The sequence below is a fragment of the Leptodactylus fuscus genome, chromosome 2 (assembly GCF_031893055.1).
Source record: "Leptodactylus fuscus isolate aLepFus1 chromosome 2, aLepFus1.hap2, whole genome shotgun sequence".
NCBI lineage: Eukaryota > Metazoa > Chordata > Amphibia > Anura > Leptodactylidae > Leptodactylus > Leptodactylus fuscus.
Window position 1 is genome coordinate 171,030,499 of NC_134266.1, and position 20,348 is coordinate 171,050,846.

Consider the following 20,348-nt stretch of genomic DNA (forward strand, 5'->3'; position numbering starts at 1 on the left):
CCTCTTCACACAGCGTAAGCGCGCCGCTCATTTAGACAAGTATAGACGTGTCCGAACGCGGCGCTTCAAAACAGAGCCCATTGATTTCAATGGGAAGCGTGCGTACATCGGCATATACGCACACTTCCCATTGAAATCAATGGGCTCTGTTTTGAAGCACCGTGCTCGGTCACGTGTATACTAGAGATGAGCGAGTACTGTTCGGATAAGCCGATCCGAACAGCACACACGCATAGAAATGAATGGACGTAGCCGGCACGTGGGGGGTTAAGTGGCCGGCCGCCGTCAAAGCGGAAGTTCCAGGTGCATCCATTCATTTCTGCGGTGCGTGCTGTTTGGATCAGCTGATCGTGTGAAGAGGCCCTAAAACTCGCTATTTAAACATGAACACAGTTGTAGTAATGGTTTCCCTGCTTAAATAGTGACCTCTTAGGCAAGGTGCATATGAAAGAGGAGCAAAACGACCGTGAAAAGTAAAATTTTTCATGGCCGTCTTGTGCCCAAGGGCATCAGTTTTCACCGATCCCCTATATGTATGTGTATATGTGTATGAAGAGATCTGTGAAAACAGCTTAAAGGGAAAAAAAAACAAACAAAAAAAAACATGTTTTCACTGCCATGTGAATTTCGCCTTAGTATATATAAAAAAAAAAAAAAAATTACTCCTCAAAAATAAGAGGATATTTTTACTTGTCCAAGAAAGAAAAATTTAATGTGACTTCAGGCAACACGTTTAGCTCATGTAAAGAATCAAAACCCGTTAAACTGTGGACTAGTTAAAACAAACATCATTATAAATATATGCTAGCACCTCTAGACATACCTTGTGGAATTTCTCTGTCCAGTTTGGCTGTTTTGTTGTACACTGCCCTGGAGAGGAGAATCTCTACGTGACAACACCGGTGATCTTGATGTTGTCCTTACAGGCACCTTAATATTAAATGGAAATACAGAAAATGGGAAACAAATGAGAGTCAACAATAAATCTAACAAAGCTCTTCGTAGAAAAACATATTTTAATATAAAAAGCAACAGAAAAAAAAAAAAAACGCACACAAAATTGAAATAAACTTCATTCAGACTGCACACCATGAACATTTACGCTGAACTGTTGCTTCAGTTTCTCAGGGAGTCGATTACTTTGTTAACATGTGAGAAGCGAAGCAACATAATGAGGTTACATGAGTCGTATGTAGTGAAGCTTATATAAAGGAAACGCACAGATAGCCTCCATAAAGAAGAAAGCAGCTTGTGATATTTCATAGAAACTGAATTTCATTAGGTATGATCCATATATACAATGACTATAACAAGACAAGAAAACTATGCTGACATTTGAATTCTTCTAAAATGGACAGAAGAAGAGAAGTACAAATTAAAACTAAATCCTCTTGTGCTAGATGGCAGGAATGAAATATCTTCATTTCCAATTGTGTTCAAGCACCTGACTACACATGCTGAGGCACCAAGATAACCAGCTGTAGCTAAACCCTGAATGTTACTGACTGTTCAATACAACTAATCCAACATGTTATTAGAAGATGAACTAGCTTGCAAACTGAACAATATGTAGCCCTGTGAAAATAGGTCCACACTTGCTAATAGAAAAACATCTACTGTAGACCTAACTAGAACACCCACCATTCTGTGCATAAACATAACTAGTTCATCTCGATAAATTAGAATATGAAAAAAAATTTTTTGTTTTTTTAAGCAATTCATTTGAAAAAGTGAAACATATTATATTGAGTCATTACAGAGTGAACTTTTCAAGCATTTATTTCTGTTAATGTTGATGATTATTGGCTTAGAGCCAAAGAAAACCCAAAAGTCATTACCTTAGAAAATTAGATTATATAAGACCAACTGTAATAAAAAAATAAAAATAAAAAAAAATAAAAAATAACACATAAATGTTGGCCAAATCAAAAGTATGCCCAGTAGATGCGCTCAATAATTGGTCGGGGATCCTTTTGCATGAATGACTGCATCAATGTGGCAATGTAGCATGGAGGGATCAGCCTGTGGCACTGCAGAGGTGTTATGGAAGCCCAGGTTATAGGATAGCAGCCTTCAGCTTGTCTGCATTGTTGGGTCTGGTGTCCCACCTTCCTCTTGATAATAGCACATAGATTCTCTATGGGGTTAAGGTCAGGCGAGTTTGCTGGCCAAATAAGCAAAGTGATACTGTGGTTATTAAACCAGGTCTTGGTACTTTTGGCAGTGTGGACAGGTAAGTCCTGTCAGAAAATGAAAATTTCATCTCCAAAAAGCTTGCGGCAGAGGAAGCCAGAAGTGCTCTAGAATTTCCTGGTAGACGGCTGCACTGACTTTGGTCCTGATAAAACACAGTGGACCTACACCAGCAGATGACATGGCTGCCCAAACCATCACTGATTGTGGAAACATCAAACTAGACCTCAAGCAGCTTGGATTGTGTACAGCGTCTCCAGTCTTCCTCCAGACTCTGGGGCCTTGATTTCCAAATGAAATGCAAAATTTACTTTCATCTGAAAACACCACTTTTGACCACTGAGCAACAATCCAGCTCTCTCTCCTTGACCCAGGTAAGACGCTTCTGGCATTGTCTATTGTTCATGTGTGGCTTGACACATGGAATGTGACACTTGTATCCCATGTGCTGGATACATCTGTGTGTGGTGGCTCTTGAAGCACTGACTCCAGCAGCAGTCCTATCCTTGTGAATCTCCCCCAAATTTTTAAATGGCCTTTTCTTAATCTTATCAAGGCTGCGGATATCCCGTTTGCTTGTGCACCTTTTTCTACCACACTTTTTCCTTCCACTCAATTTTTCATTAATATGATTTGATACAGCACTCTGTGAACAGCCAGCTTCTTTAGCAATGATCTTTTGTGGCACTCCTTGTGGAGTGTGTCAATGACTCTTTCTGGACATCAGTCAAGTCAGCAGTCTTCCCCATGATTGTGCTGCCTACTGAACCAAACTAAGAGACCTTTTTAAACGCTTAGGAAACCTTTGCAGCTGTTTTGGGTTCATTATTGTAATTTTCTGAGATATTTTTTTGGTTTTCCTTGGCTATAAGCCATAATCATCAACATTAACAGAAATAAACACTTGAAAAAAAGTTAATTGTTTGTAATGACTCAATATAATATTTGTGTGTTATAAGTTCTAAGTGTGTTTCACTTTTTCCATTGAATTGCTAAGAAAAATAAAATTTTTGATGATATTCTAATTTATTGAGATGCACCTGTAAGTTGTGTCATGTGCTGACACACTATAGCCTGGCCCTACACACACACAAACTATGGTACTTATCTTACTATTTACTACATCTTACCCTTGGTGGCACCTCTTCACTGTCTGATCTAGCCCAAACTCTTTGGTTGGGCTCAGGTATGTCAGATTTAGGGTCAGAACTTTGACTTAGAACTTCATTGCGTGGGGGTGGGTGTGGGTCCTGAGAACGAAGATGGTGAGGTGCAAATTTGGGAGAAGGGTCACTGAAGGAATGGGATCGCGAGACAGGGGAAACATTGTTCTTGAGGGATGCCAGATGAGACCATTGTACCTTACAAGAAAACAAGACATAAAACATTTACATGGAGCACTGGCATCACTGACTTTTTAAATTCTTTTCCATTGGAATTGAAAAAGTCAGACAAGGACAAAAACAAGACAAAAGCAAGCTCACTGACACAGTTGTAGGGAAAAATAATCGCATGGAATAGATGATGGGCTGGCAATATGATGAAATACTGTTAGTGAACTGCTAAGCAAAAATTCATGCACCGCCTGTCATTGAAAGGACACCATAGAGGAAAAAAAACGGTTGTGAAACAATACTCACCCTGAAAGTTACATATACACATTAAGGCCTCCACATAATCCACTGCTCCCATAGAAAAGAGGCACACAGAGGCTCATGGACCCATGGAATGCTATAAGGATTGCATTCAGAATCCATATGATACAGATCATGAAGAATCAAGTCTATGACTGGGGCTTAGTAATTTATAGAGGAAAATTATACTGTTCCAAACACTGTAAAGTCACCTCTACTGGATTCTGGTGGCATCTTTTCCATACAACCAGAATATTTCTGCAAGAACTTTTCAAGAACAGTGTTTCTTATGATCTGCATGTACGGCGAGGTAAATATGGTAAAAAGCAAAACTTCTATTCCTTGGTTACACTGTAGTCTGTGCTTTAAGTTCCATCTCTTGGAAAGTGGAATATTTTTGCTATAGGTTAGCAACTTAATTTCTTTTTAACTCAAAATTAAAGGGGTCGTCCAAAATTGTAGCAAGTGGTATAAAATAAAGACATAAGTTATAAACTCAACCCAATCCCCTGAAACTCCATTCTCTGTGGGTCCTGTTATGGTTGGTCACATATGTTATTCACTGGTCACATGATGTATGTCACAGCAGCAAGTCCACCAGGGACCGTTATTGTGGAAAACTGAGAAGCGCATAGATTACTTCTTTATTTGATACCACTGCATATTCTTGCCTAGACCCAAGAAAATAGTAGACAATTCCTTTAAGGCTAATGCCCCACATTGTGGAAAAGCTGCGGTTTTTTGAGCCAAAGCCTGGATTAAATTTGACAGAAGGGAGAAGTATAAGTGCTTTCTATATATTTCCAATTGCTGTTATAGCTGCTATTAGATAAACCTACAAAAAAAACAAACAAACCCCAAAACAGATTCTCTGCAACATGGGGACTCAGACTAAGTGTGACAAACACCCATCTCACAGACACTGTGCTTACTCAGATTGTACCGCAGCATTTGGGAAGAGACACAAAAAAGAAAAATAGCAGGGAACCAACAGCCACCAACATTTCCTGAACCCGAAAAGAACCAAACAGCTTGGACAGGAAACAGTAACAAAAAAAACAAAAACAAGGATGGATCTGTGTGCCCCAGTGAAAAAGTTGAAAAAAGGATTTTAAGATGAGTACAAAAAAATCCCTCTTTCTCGCCTAATTTATTGGGGGACACAGCACCATGGGAAGTCCTAAAGCAGTCTCAGAGGGTGGGGATTACACAGCCATGCGAACCACCTAGCACACAGCTGCTTGCAGAACCTTATGACACAAACTGGCTTCAGCAGAGGCCTCAGAATGGATCTGGTAAAACTTAGTAAAAGTGTGGATGGAGGCCCAGTTGGCAGCCTTACAGAAGCCTGATGCCGAACTACCCAGGGAGCTTCAATAGCTCTCGTGGACTGAGCCATCACACGAAAGGGCAGAGCCTTACCCTTAAGCCAATAGGCTTCCTAGCTCGCAGACAAGATCCATAGGGAGTTGGAAGCAGACCTCTAACACGGCCCTCAGGAGGGAAGAGGAAAGTGTCTGAACATCAGAAAAGTACAGTGAGACAAATAGTCCCGAAATGCCCGAACAACATCCAGGCAGAAAAAAACAAAAAAAAAACCAAAAACAAACAAAAACAAACAAACAAAACATTCACATTGTTGCTTGGGCCTGGGCAAAAGACAGTAAAACAATGTAAGACCTGAGTCAGGTTATGTCGGCCTCCTACAGACTCTAGGTTTAAACTAATTAAGCACAGTGTTTGTAAGACGGGTATAGACCGAAGGCAGAGCCAACAATTCTTTTCATCCCCTAGTGGACAGGTTAATACCCATGGTGCTGTGTCCCCCAGTGAATTAGGCAAGAAATGGCCAGTTAAGGTGAAGTGTACAAGTGGATTCTCTCTGGGTTGTATTCTGGGAGACTATAAATAGGATGTATGTGCTCCAGTAAGTTGTTTCTAAAAATACAGACCACCACAGAGAGCAGAGCAGCAATGGTTCAGAAAATAACTGCCTAACAAACATGGATTTAGAAACGTTTCCTATTCTATGACAAACAAATCTGCTGCAGCAGTTGTTTTCTCATACGGTAAAATGTCCAAAAAGTATAATGGATCTGAATAGGAGAACAGCTTTGCAAAGGCTGGTTAAAAATTAAAATTGAAATGAAGTGTACATGTAACTGTAAGATAAAAAGAAAAAAGTTCCTCCCTTAAAGGAGTTGTCCCATCTCAAGGATCCTATCTATACTGATATGTAAATTGAAGCCTTTTTCTAAATATATTGCTTTAGAAACTCTGCTAAGTTTGCCTGGTATGTGAATTTATTCCTCCCATTGTTTACACTGCGTTGCTATAACCACGGACAAGTGACGTCACTCACTCACTGCCTCTTGCCAGCAGGACAATTGTTCAGATAATTGCAATTATCTGATAAATCCTAGTCTGTTATCTCTCTATGTAAAAACACAGATAACCCTGTTCTGTATAAGAATCTGCAGATTATCTGACCTTCAGTAGTGTTCTGTGTCCTGTTCAGCAGGAGGGAGGGAGAAAAATACAGAAAGTGAGAGCAGACACTGCTCGCAGCCTGGCTGAAAGGCTGACATGGGAAAACCCTTTTAACCCTTTTGCTGTCAGGACAATATTCACAAATAAAACCTGAACTATGTAACTAAAACCCATACGATCCCCATTAATCACATATTTTCTGAAAGCACACATCTATCACACTAAAAATGTCACTCAGGACTTTAGACTTATGGGAGCCTTCACACAACTGAAGGAGTATTTTGTAACAAACACATAGAAATTAATGCTTGTGGTGAAAACTAACACTGAGTCTGAGAGTTCTTGCATGCCGCTTATACCAATGTGTCGTGTATACAACATAGATGAACCCCCTGTGGTCTCTAAGAAAATGGTCTACTTATGAGAGATGTATCAGCCAACATCTATCATCTGTATGGAGGTGGCCTTCAGATTCCAACTACTGCTGCTGTCTGTAGAGCCTGGCAGCATCCTACTCCAGTCTAAGGTCACATGCATAACTCAGTTGAGCAGAAAATGCTCATGAAGGAAGGGGGAAGGGGAGGCAGCAGACCAGATCACATAATTAGATAGGTGTGGGGTGAATGGGTGAATAAAGTGTATGGGCAGCTTTAACCATCTGTTTACATTTATTATTTCTTACTTTACTGTTCCTCTAAAGAGAACCTCCCCACTGACCCTATACAAAGTCACTGGATAATTATAAAAAAAACAAAAACCTCCTAATAGAGATAAAGAGTTTCTGTACAATCTGTTGCTCTGTAACATATCAAAATAGCTTCTAGTCTTGTAAGAGTCTTCAATATTTTCACATTCCCAATGATTGATCTGTGCAAGTCACTCATTGTTGGGGAGCAGTCTGAACTGTCACTGATGGTTCTCATTTGCAACACTGTCTAGGCACCATTAGCAGTTTATTGGACTGCTTATATATTCAGTGAGTTAATGGTTTACTTTCTAAAACACTCTTGACGTTTGTTCCAAAGCAGAGCTTCACAGATGTTTTTGCCATGCACAAAATCAAACAAACAAAAAAAAAGCAGTATACACAGGTACTCAGTGTTAACAGTCACCTTATACCAGGAGTGGGCAATTAATTTTCCCATGGGGCTACATGTAAACGGTTCTAGAGGGCTATGTGCGCCGTGGCAAATTTAGCTCCACCCACTCATCCATTTTTTCCATGTGCCAGCACACAGTATAATGCTCCCACAGTCACCTGTACATTATATGCACCCACGTTACAATGTTCTCCTCCAAATGTCCCACAGTATTAAGTCCCTCTCCTCGTGCCCCAGTTTAAACTAGAGGAAACTAGAGGGGGACATTAAACTGGGGCAGCTGGAGGGGGACATTATACTGGGGGCAACTAGAGGCAGATATGTTCCCCTCCAGCTACACCCCATGGATTAATATCCTCCTTCAGTTGACCCCTGTTTAATGTTCCTTTCCATCTGCCTCCTAGTTTCTTGCCCCCCCATCCCCCCCCCCCCCCCCATCTTCCTTCTCTTCTCTCCTTCTTGTCTTCCATCAGTCTCCATTCCTGGCAGCTTGCTCTTTCTGTGTAACACAACCACACTGTCCTGCGTGGCTCTATCCACTAATGAGTCTTATCATATCCTAGTGAGCTAAAGGACCTTTGATGACATCAAAGGTCCATTCGGCATCTACCTTTAATCTACACCCTATGCGGGCCGGTCAGAGACAGTCGGATGGTCCAGGTCTGCCTTATACCAAACTACTTTATATGGATTATCTCACCACCGAAATTCTTAACTCCTTCAAATAGTTTATGTCTGAGTAGCAAGGTGGAGAGTTTGTTGCACAATTGGCTAAAACCTTAATATGACAAATATGGCACTTTCTATCAGTATTTACACCGGCAGCAGTGGTGATGTCAGGCCTCCTTAAACTATTGACATGTAAATTACAACATCTAGAGACTACCAACTATTACCATACCTGAGGCTCTACTGGCCTATGCATGGCAGGCTGAGCAGGCTCAGAATTCCCATTGGAAAATGACTCTGATCTTGAAGGCACTGATGGCTCCAACACTCTCCCTGTTTGCTTTGACTGTGCTTCAGGAGAGCCTTGGTTAGTTTTCCTAAGTCGCTCTTCTGCCTGTACCATAAGCAAGACACAAAAATCAAATACGGCAGTCTATGAAAGACAAAGTTGCTATGAAAATTGAGAGAAAAAAAATGTATTTATCACACAGACATGATGAGAATTACTTCATTTTATACAAGTAAAGATGCAGTTGTACTTTAACTTGGAAATTAGCCAAATCGTTGGAGAGGGTGGAAATATGCGCTTCTTTCTAATGCTTACCCACAGAATCCTACATTATCAGTAGCATTCTAAAATGGTGAAAGGAGTGTGTAAATAGTTTAACACATTACAAATATCTTTACTGGAGAAATGGATTATTTCTATACAGAGGCCATACGTATCCATATACAGGGTCCAGGGATGAGTTTACCTCTCGCACACGTTCAGCCTGATCATAGTGGGGTTTAGGTTCTGGGGTATGATAACTTTGCTTGTTTCTTTCTAGCTGTTGTGTCTGTGGCTGTTGAGGCTGTGGTTGCTGCGGTGGTTGTTGCTGCTGCTGAGGTTGTTGCCTGTGATCATGTTGTAAAGACATAAGATATGCTTGCTCTTGCTGCAGTTGTCGCTGTAGTCTCTCTGCCTGCCTGTGTTCCTCCATTTCTCGCCATCTGTATTCCTAAAATCAAAAGGTCAAAATATATAAAATACTATACAAAACATGCAGATTAAGAACAGTAACTAGGCTTTATTTCTCCCCCTTATATGATCCATGTCACATTTAGCGAGAGTATTGGTTGTAACAATCCTATACATTCCATCAATTATTTAGAATGTGGCTAAAGAAAGCAAGTTAGCTCCTGATGCTTTTCATGAGCAATCGCATTTATACCTTTCCTGCAACATTAGTTGAAAGTTCTCTTTTTATTAGACGGTAAGCGTATAGTTACATTACTTGTAAAGTTCAAGATCCTTGAATAAGCAAGGACAGGAACTTTTTTTTTTTTTTTTTTTTAACAGACCTTTACAATCTTACTGTGTTAACCTTACAACAACTGGCTGCTGGGCAACATGGTTTACTCCCACTTTAGGAAAAAAAAACAAAAAAAAAAACCTGCATTTACATAATCTAGCACTGGAAGCAAGTTCATTGGCTAAGTGCTACTTTTTTTTTTCTTTTTTTAACATGCAACTAAATTAAACTTTTTTTCTATTTTTGCTCTAAAATGTTTTGGTGTAACCCAGGACAAGTAAAGAAAAATTTGGACCTTGGTTTTGCCAGAGCAGTAGTTCTTTACTTTGACATGCAGTAACCATCCTACTTTATATTTATATGAACTAGAAGTTCAAGATTTACAGCAATAAGAGCAGAAAGAAATCCTTTCCCTGACCAATAATAACCAAAAAATCTTGTGTATTAACAAATCCTGGGAATAAACCAATTACGGACACTCACATTTCATTTCTTAATGCCTTAATGCAGCATGTGCCTATAGAGCAGGGGTAGGGAACGTACGGCTCTCCAGCTGTTGCAAAACTACAACTCCCAGCATGCATACTGGCTCTCCTGTTCTTGGAACTCCCATGAGAGTGAATGGAGCATGTTGGGAGTTGTAGTTTCACAGCAGCTGGAGAGCCGAAGGTTCCCTATCCCTGCTATAGAGACTACATGTGGCTGTGCCTGTCAATTTAGAGTGTAGACTGGGCAATTCCCACAACAGCTACTTGTTTGTACAGCTTGTGCAGCTGTGCCGAGACAAAGCTGACCCCCACAACCTGCTACAGTTATGGCATCAGATCACCAGTAAACTCTCACCAGTAACATGGCCTGCTCCTGAAGCAGCTGTTGTTGAAGGATTTCCAAGTGCCTTTGCTCCTCCTCCAGCTGTCGTCTGATATACTCCTGTCACACAAACATTTTTGGAGGGTTCAGGTTGTTAACCTGAGCAGTGTGTAAAATGCACATGCACTAATGGCATTGCCAAATACCAACAACTACAACTTACAAGACATGAGGCACATGTAAAAACAAATGATAATATTTACACAGTGAGCACAAGGCGATATGTGAAAGCACTTACACTGTGTTGCTCATAATTTCTAATTCATTTCATTACTGCTAGCAACACTAAAGTCCACCTAAATGCAGTATATACAGTGAAAATTCTATACAATGAAAATTCCTTTAATCGAGCATTTTTTTTTCCTAACAATTTTGTCTACTTTCTCTACTCTTCTCAAATTAACTTGATACATTTTCCTTAATAGCCTGTCTTTTTGACACATTTGCCTATCTCGGTGTTACTATTCAGATCACATAAAACCCTCCAGAACCCATGAGTGCTAGATTATAGGAACTTTACTGTACAATTTCAATAGATTTTAACATTCATTGTGTAATTATCTGAAGAAGACACTAAGTGGCGCCCTTTCTCCGGGACACTCAAAATATTGCTGCTCAAACCCCTTAAGGGGGTTGTTCAGGGACTGTAATTTATCATACATATGCTATGCATTTGTTTAAACTGGACCCATGGGATGCTCTGCCCTGTCTCTGTTTCTATGGGGGCTGAATTTACTATGTGCCTCTCCACTAAGCCTCCCACCCCACCACACACACAGCCAGTATTTGGAAAAGTGCAGTGTGGTAAGCAAATGTGCCAAAGTCAAAAAGGCTGGCGCAAAGTTGTCCATCAGTCTCTTATAAAAAGGGGACCCATGTTTTGCAGCAATTCAGAAGGTAGATCCCAGTCTCACAGCCCCTCAGAAATGGAGAAATGAGAGTACATGGGAGTGTTCATAGAAGGCACCTGAATACATCATATTGAAGGCATATCCAGAAGATATAACCTAAATATTGAATAGCCCTTTAAAGAGGAAACTGTCTCTTGTGCTAAGGCTAGGTATGTATGTAACTTATGTATGCATGCTTAAAGAACTGCAATATTTATTGAAAGGATTAATATAAAGAGCACCATTAGCAGTTTGGGAAATGGAGTTCACAAATAGAATTTGCAAGTATGTGAAAGTTTCAGAAGATTCTTAGAACTTGAGAGGTCAGAGATAAAAAATAGTTTTCAAAAGTTTTCAACTACATTTGCCGGTAATCCAATTAACCACCAAAAAGAAATTTTTTCCCCCCAAAGTCTAAACTGGCTGACAACATGGTGAAATACGACAATTAACTGCAATACACATATAGTGAACACATCAAAATCATTTGTCATCTTTAAGTTCTACCTGTTCTCTCTCCACTCGTCTTTTCTCTTCCTCAGCTCTTCTACGTTCTTCCTCTTCCTTACGTCTCCGTTCCATTTCTTCCATTCGTTTTTTCTCTTCCTGCTCTCTTCTTCTTTGCTCTCTTTCTTGCTGCCGCCGAGCTTCACGTTCTCTTCTCTGTTGCTACTCAGAAGAGTTAAATAAAAAAAATTAACAGAGAGGCCTAGCATTACCTTGCATACACATACTGTACCAAACAAATAACACCGCATCTACTGAATGAGCCAGCTGCACAACATAATAAATTCATAGGCTTTGTTTATTTACCTCAATGCGGAAACATACGGTACTTTTTAATCATTCGGAAAAACACAACCCGCTTCTTCTAGAAAATTATACTCTTGCACTATTGTCTTCATGCAAATTAAGATAAATCAGAGGTAATTTGTCAAATATATTCAATTAGTAACTTTAACTGTATTTTCCTTCATTTTTTATGGAGTTATTCTCAGGCTAATACTGAAATCTGCATGCTATGGATTTGAAACTGTCAAGTTTTTTTTTTTTTGTTTTTTTTTTAAATAGTGCAAGTGAATTCAGCATGTGAAAACCCCATTCACTTAGATGCTACAAAAAAATATGTTAAATGCAAAAGAAACCACCAAGGCAGGGATAGAAAGAAAGCTGCTGACCCAAATCTTCTGGAAGGGAACTCTAAATCAGTTGGCTTACATGAAATACTTTGCTATACCATGCTTCCTAAAAATAGGAATAGAATTTTTTCCATTCCTTGAACGTATTAGTCCTCTTGCCAACCACTTCTTATAGAATGTGTAAGAATCTCAAGCAAACATGTGCTATAACCTTTGATTACTTTGGGTATATAAATTGTATTTTAAACAAATACATGAAGATACTGGGGTTATATATTAAACTCCAGTTTCAAGAAAATCACCTTTTCCAAGTATGCAACGCAGGATCGATTGTAATGGGAAGAAACATCCCAGGGGCATAACTTGAGAAGGTGCAGTTGCACTGGGGCCCAGGAGGCTTAGGGGGCTCATAAGCACTGGCATCACTATTGAGATTGCAGTTTACATCTGGCCCATAAGCCAAGAAGCCCCACAGATTACCCTAACCACACTAAGGCTGATTAAACTCCTTAGCACCCGTAACCATCACCATCAAGAATTCACTGTAGGGATGAGGTAGAGGGTCCCGGACAAAAGATTGCACGGGGGCTCACAAGACTTTAGTTACGTCACTGAGACTTCAATTTCCAGCTCTGCTTCTGTGCTGAAAACCATGCACAGCCCTGCTTCCTAAACTTGACTAACATCTCCCTTGCGATCAAGACTCTGACATAAGTAGAGCATTTGTGATCAATCATCATCCTAGTTCACACACAGAACTCTCTGTAGTTATGTGAATATAAGATACATTGCAATAAGTACACTTAAAGGGGTTTCCCCCTTCATACTATAATGAGTAACTAGCAGAGTGGATTTCCAACTGCACAATTTCGAACTTAGGGCTCGTTCACATCTGCGCCCGGGAGTCCGTTCTGCAGGTTTCCTGCACAAAACTGGGCAGGAGACGGAAATGTGCCAGCATCTTTCAAATCCATTCTTAAGACTAAAGGGGTTTTAACACTGGACACGTGTATTCCATAACCGATCCAGGGGGAAAAGGTATCTTATCTCTGTTCCCTAGAAATCCTAAGAATATGGGCCTGCAAGTTCCACCGAGTACACCATGTCAATTTCGCAGTAGAGATGAATATTCCCACCCACAAATGTGAATGGCGTGGTGGCCACACATGCACACTTCCTCTTCATTCACATGGGGCAATTGGGTAAATTTGTAGTTCATTGTTATTGTGAACACTGAGGGGCCCTTGTGTTGAACTCCCAGTAATCAGACATTTATCCTCTATCTCGACGATATGAGATAAATGTCATTAGAAGGAAAACCTCTTTAAACTCTCTATACATCTAGGCATACAAACTATTATAATCAGGGAAAAAACTGAAGTATTGTCCAGGAATCCACTTCCACAAAACTGACAGCTGTCGTAGAATGAACACTTTGCTGATTCTGTACCTCTTCAAGTCGCCTCCTTTGCTCTTTTTGCTGTTCTATGCGTTTTTGTCTCTCTGCCAATAGTTGTCTCTTGTATTCCTCCTGTTCTCGAAGTTGCTGCTCCTGTAACAGCTGCTGCCTTCGTAAGGCCTCAGAACGCTCCTTGTTCTCTTGCTGCAGTCTCAGGAAATCACGCCGAAGGGTGGATTCCCCAGGCACGTTTACAATTGAGCTGAAGGAATAATATTGGTACATGTGGCTATATGCATAAAATGGACAGCAGTCAACAGTATCTTGAATAATTCCCTGTAGCACAGGTTATATACTCAATACTACCTCTAATTAAAAAAAAAAAAAAAAAAAAAAAAAAAAAACATTCATTTGCAAGAAAGCAAGGTCTATGTATAAAAAAGTTTTCATGTTTGGCATCTCATGTGGTCGAGTTCTGAAGAAATATTTAAGCGCTTCCCATTTTTCTACGCTGCTCTCATAAAGAAAACAAAGATTAAAGAATATACCTCCAATTATAAAACCACTTTCCATAAATAAATAGCACAGACAAATATAAGAAACTCTGCAATATTTTATTAAAAATAAACATTCCTAGCATTTGCACAGAAGCCTATGGAGAGGAGGTAGCTGCTGCCTGATAGTTAAAGGGGTTGCCCAGTTTCAGTAAATAAAGGTTACGGTTTGTATAATAGGTTAAACCATTTTCCAATATAATTTTTGTATCATTTCCTCACAGTTTTCTAGTTCTCCACCTCCTATCATTCTTTGTTTGCTTTTAGTGGATAAAAACGAGTCCATGGTCATGTGATGGACACAAGCGCACAGCTCAATACTGTCACCGCACAGTAATCAGACTTCTGTAACTACCGTATTTTTCGGACTATAAGACGCACCTAGGTTTAGAGGAGGAAAATAGGGAAAAAAAAAATTTGAAGCAAAAAATGGTAAAATATTTAATATATGAGAGTTGTAGTTTTGCAACAGCTGCAAGGCCACATTGACAGGTGACCCTGCAGCTGTACGGGGATGCATAGAGTGTTTTTTTTTTGTGGGGCCAGCTGTACTTTTTAGTTATACCATTTTGGGGAATATCTATTGCTTAGATCACCTTGTATTGAAAAAAAACCCGGTGGTTTATGAGATATTATATATATATATATTTATTTTTTTATTTTTATTTTTTTCTAGGGACAGGAGGTGATTTAGAACTTTTATTTATATTTTTAAAGCTTTTTTTTTTTTTTTTTTTTTTTTTACTATTTTATTCCCCCCGGGGGCTTGAGCCTGCGGTCACTTGATTGCAAGTCCCATAGAGGGCAATACAACTGTATTGCCGTCTATGGGACATTCTGTCTATTAGTATTACGGCTGGTCATAGAGACCAGCCGCAATACTAATATATAGCCGTGACAGGCCTGGGAGCCTCATTAGGCTCCCGGCTCTCACCCGAACAGGTCGGCTCCTGCGATATCGCCGCGCAGGAGCCGGCCTGCAACTTCATAGGTACGGGGCCAGTGGGGACCGACCCCGGGGGAGAAGGGGCCACCGATACTGACCCGGCATCCGCTGTACTAGAGAGGCAGATGCCGGGGAGGGATAGACGCCGGCACAGGTGCCGGGCCTGAGACATCGCTGCGCTCCACTGTCCTGCATGAAGCCAGCGGCGGGGGGACGGAGGAGCGGAATAGCATCACTCCTCCCGCTGCTGGCTTCATGCAGGGCAGAGGAGCGCAGCGATGTCTCAGGCCCCGGCACCTGTGCCAGCGTCTATCCCTCCCCGGCATCCGCCTCTCTAGTACAGCGGGTGCCAGGCGCCACATTCGGACTATAAGACGCACCCTTCTGTCCCCCCCAAATTTGGGGGAAAAAAAAGTGCGTCTTATAGTCCGAAAAATACGGTAGTTGTACTGTTGTGTGTTCATCACATGATCATGGACTGATTTTTATCCATTGTAAGTAAATAAAGAATGACAGCAAGCAGAAACCTAGAGAAAGAATTAGGAATGGATACAGAAAATATATTAGAAATGTGCATGATTTTCCATTACCCAAACAATAACATTTATTTGCTGAAACTGGCCAACCCCTTTAAGTGATTTGGTCCAGTATTCTGTGAAGAGGAAAATGTTTTTCTTGAGTTCTGGGATCTGCTACACTGGGAGAGTGTGTGTCTTATCCAGCAGCCTTCAGATCCCACTCCACTTTCTTTAGTCTTCTAAGTAACAAAAGTTTCTTATATTAAACTGCAGTTTTCATATATGGAAATTTGTTTTCTGATTGAATGTGCATTTTGTATTCCTTCCTAAGATATTAACGTTAATATACCAGTCATAAAAGATATAAACAGGCTGTCTTTTCATCAAAAATAGAGTATTTGCATGTATTTTTTATGTACAATTTACAATACTACCATCAAATTCAAGTCTAATAGAAAATGGAACTGCTTTTAAAGGAATAATTCAGAGAATGTTTTATTTACCGTATATACTCGAGTATAAGCCAAATTTTTCAGCACATTTTTCATGCTGAAAAAGCTCTCCTCGGCTTATACACGAGTCAGGGCCCACGGAGCACAGAAAACTGGAAGGGGGAGGTCCTTTAGTGCTACTGCTCTGTGATTGGCTTGTCATGAGGTCACGTGACTGTGATGTCGTCAAAAGTCCTGTAGCCACTGGTATGTAACATCTGCAGATAAGGTTGAGTCTAAATCCTAGTAGTTCCGCCCACACCAGAGTCCGATCACATGGTCATAACGTCAAAGGTCCTTTAGCACACAAGGATTTAGCATCTACCCTGCAGATGAGTGGCCAGGATTCATTGAGTCTTATGGAAGATGTCTGTTGTATGGAGGAGAGGAAGCTACAGTAAAGTGACACACACAGGTGCATTCCTTTAGTTACTCTGCCTATTAATATCAGGCATTTGGGGTTAATTTAGTTTCAGTAAGGACTCATTCACATCTGCGCCCGGTCTCCGTTCTTCAGGTTTCCTTTTCCTGCACAAAACAGAGGCAGGAGACTGAAACCTGCAGGACTCTTTCAAACCCATTTGAATGGGTTTTAAAGCTGTCCGGTCATGAGCGTTTTATGCTCTCCGCCGCGAAACCGTTTTTTTTTTTTTTTTAAATTGGACACAGAGTTGGACATGCAGTACTCTGTGTCAGATTTTGTTTTTTTTAAAAAAAAAAATGGTTTTGCGGCGGAGAGCATAAAACGCTCACCGCCCCACCTAGTCTGACAGCTTTCCATCTTCTGCATGCAGAAGACTGAAAGCTGAGAATGGACTGCCGAACGCTAGTGTGAACCTAGCGTAACTCCATGTGCCTCACATTAATAACAGTTAACCCCATCATGTTCCTTATATTAACCTGTGTGCGCCCCATATAAGGGTTACTAATATGTGAGACACATGAGGGTACTAATAAAGGACCTTAATTATGAAGATAACTAATTATTACCTTCAAATGTCCCACATATCAGTAACTCTTATGTGAGACACACAGGGGGTTAATGTGAGGGATATGATGGGGTTAACCACTATTACTATGATCCCCATGGAGTTACTAAGCTGCAATGCACATGACCAGACTTTATCTGCAATGGTGGATTTCCCCCCCCCCCCTTGGCTTATACTTGAGTCAGTAAGTTTTCCCAGTTTTTTGTGGTAAAATTAGGGGTTCTCGGCTTATATTCAAGGTTGGCTTATACTCAAGTATATACGGTATTTATTTATTTCAACCAAAAAACTGAGAAAATTCCAAATAAAATACCTTGGTTCTCCTTCCTGCTCAGGCACTTCCTCTTCCTCCTCTTCACTTCCACTGTACTCATACTCCGTTTCATCTTATTAGGAGGGAAAAAAATAAATAAATAAATAAGTGTGTGAGTTTGACAAAGAGCATCACCTCAAAAGCGACAGTGAACAAGAATAAGACAGCAGAGTATAAATAAATAATAAATCTGGCATATCATCCATCAGTCCATACACCAGAACATAAAAAGTGCTGGCAAAGTTTGGTGCAGCAATTTCTAGTGTAAATTATAGCAAGGCCATTGGCCCATGGGAGGTCATACTCCCTCCTGCTAGGCACCAAACAGCAAAAGGTCCCAAATGTTCGTATAACAAGCTTACACAAAAATTTGCAACGTTATGCTAAAACGTTGTGTAAATAGTTTAAGAAATTCAACTCCATGAATGGTGTGGATAGATATCTAGAACTAAAAGGGTTTTCCAGGGCTCAAAAATGTATCCTCTGACAGCTGCTTAGGTCATAAACTAGTAAATAAACCCATGTTTGCCCATTTTATTCCTTTCCCCTCCAGCATAATGTGTATCATATTACACTCCCAGTCTCTATGTACATGGCTTCAGCCATGGTGTGCCATATTGTCATGTGAATACGGCAGCTGCTGCATCCCAGTATAGCACATAAGCCCTAAAATGCAGGAGTTTCAAGAAGAGAGTATGAACTATAATTTTATGACTCAAAAAGCCTGAGTATCCTAAGATGGTATACCAGCTAACTTTAATGATTCAGTTAAAATTTGCACTCCCCATAAAACAACAATTCAGGAGCAGGATTTAAATCTTTTAAATCTGTCTTGTGTCTTTTCTCTGTGATTTCTTCTAGAAATGTATGAATAAATTGACTGGATGTTACCATTCCCCAGTGTCAGACTGTTTGGTGGCATGCCCTTCTGACAGGTTGTAAATTTACTCATACATTTCTAAAAGGAGTATCAGAGAAATGGCAAATGTATCCCTAGGGTTCCATTCACCTGAATTCGCAAAAGAATATCAGTAGAGAGTGTGCATTTAAATAGTTATTTCAACTACATAGGGAAGCGAAGACGAGTGACTTCCTATACACAAGGCAACCACAAAAAACATCATCACACAGTACTTAAAATGGAAGCTTTGTGGCAGTAGAATATAAGACATAAGTAGTGTTATTTATTTAAACATGGACATTCTGAAAGCAGGATTGGTGGATAGATAGAACAACTTTGTAATGTGGGCTTTATACGGTGGTAAGAGGACTGCTTATAGGTTATCTGAAAATTCTGTGCAATGCTGTTGACCACTAACCTTTCTCTCCTCTCTTCTTTCTAGTTCTGTCGATGTGATCCTTAAGCTGGATCCTGACTTGTCGTTCATTTGGCTGGTCTCTTATAAATGGATGCTTTAGAAGCTGTTCTGTAGGAGGACGCTGCATGTAATTTTTCACAAGACAACCTTCTATAAAACTAAAAAACTTCTTTGACCTAAAAAAAACCAAACACCACAACTTAAGATATCACTCCCAACACACCACATATTTAAATGACTAAACCATGAAATGTATCCCAACTGCACATGAATTTTTTTGTTTTGAAATTGTATTTTTATATTAAGTTTTCAACAAAAGTTTAATATTAAAATTACTCACTGTGCCATACCCATGGGTATGTAATTAGAGATAAACAAGGAATCCCTGAGATTGTTAAATTTTACGCTGTTTAATACATCAGACTTTGGGCCAGCAAACTCAGTCCATGTATTGTCCTGAACACAGCCCAGTTGACCTGAACTAACCATGCCATGCTGAGTTTAGTCCAGCTGAGCTGTGTGCGCGCCATTAAATCCAGTCGATGCACACATAAAGTGTTCATTTAATGCATGTTAAGAGGGACCAGGAAATAGAAATCAACAAGGTACCTGGGAATCATTGGAATGGGAGAGGCAAGGGACTGATAAGAGGAGCATGATTTATTTCAATATTTTACAGCATTCTGAGCCTTTAAGGCAAAAGTGAGGGCCATTTTAGCATGCAGTGGAATTTTTATGCTGCGAAAAAGTATCCTTTCATGGCATGTTACATCTGCAGCAAATTTTAATTGTGTTGCAAAATCTAAAATGAATGTGCAGATAGGGCACTGGTGAGTGAGCACATCACTTACATCACCTATGACAACTTTACAACGACTAAAACAGAAAAGAAAACCTCACACAACATCAATATAATCAATCATAATACATGAAAGATACACTGAAATCAGTGGAAAACACCTCTAGGGCTGGAGGAGGCTTATTGACCAGAAGCAGGTCCCCATAGTTAAAGGGGTTGTCCAACTTTTAAATCAGCCACTGGCACAGGAGAGTATGCATTTTTTTTCCCACTGCTCTCGGCTGATTTCAAAGTTAAAGGGGTTGTCCAATTTTGCCTGGACCACCGCCTTAAGCCAAGTAGTGACTTAATCATGGTTTGGGGTACATATGATAGGTTCTTAAAGGGCTATGAATGACGTAGGTGAAACAAACGAGGAAAAATAAAAGGAACAAAGCCATGCTGAAGTCTGCAAAAGAACTGCAATGTGGGAGAAATATTTTCTACCAAGAAATGCAACATTCTCCATTGTGGTCCATTCTTAGACTCCGCCTCGTCACAGACAAGCCTCCAGCAGAACCAGCGTTGATTGGCCAGTGTACAGCATTCAGCCAATCAGCGCTGGTCTATTGATTCCTATGAGAAAAAGTCAGCTCCCGCATAACCGCAAGCTGCCATCTCTCCCAACTAGTAAAGACAAGCCTGCTGAAGAACCAGCGTTGATTTGCCGAATGCTACACACTGTATAGCAATCTGCCAAT

The 20,348-nt window shown here is 40.2% G+C and overlaps 1 protein-coding gene across 4 annotated transcripts in view; it reads right to left on the bottom strand.

Annotated features, from left to right (window-relative positions):
- Positions 1-20,348, bottom strand: part of MAP4K4 (mitogen-activated protein kinase kinase kinase kinase 4) — a 121,346-nt gene that overhangs the window by 19,064 nt on the left and 81,934 nt on the right. For 2 of the 4 annotated variants that reach the window (XM_075265154.1, XM_075265153.1), the window contains exons 10-18: positions 18,810-18,985; positions 17,491-17,563; positions 13,731-13,941; positions 11,649-11,810; positions 10,225-10,311; positions 8,842-9,087; positions 8,319-8,480; positions 3,324-3,554; positions 824-930 (exon numbers count right to left, since the gene is read on the bottom strand). In XM_075265154.1, the coding sequence (XP_075121255.1) occupies positions 824-930; positions 3,324-3,554; positions 8,319-8,480; positions 8,842-9,087; positions 10,225-10,311; positions 11,649-11,810; positions 13,731-13,941; positions 17,491-17,563; positions 18,810-18,985 (1,455 nt within the window). The remainder of the gene's footprint in view (positions 1-823; positions 931-3,323; positions 3,555-8,318; positions 8,481-8,841; positions 9,088-10,224; positions 10,312-11,648; positions 11,811-13,730; positions 13,942-17,490; positions 17,564-18,809; positions 18,986-20,348) is intronic. The other 2 variants (XM_075265156.1, XM_075265155.1) reach the window with 1 other exon arrangement.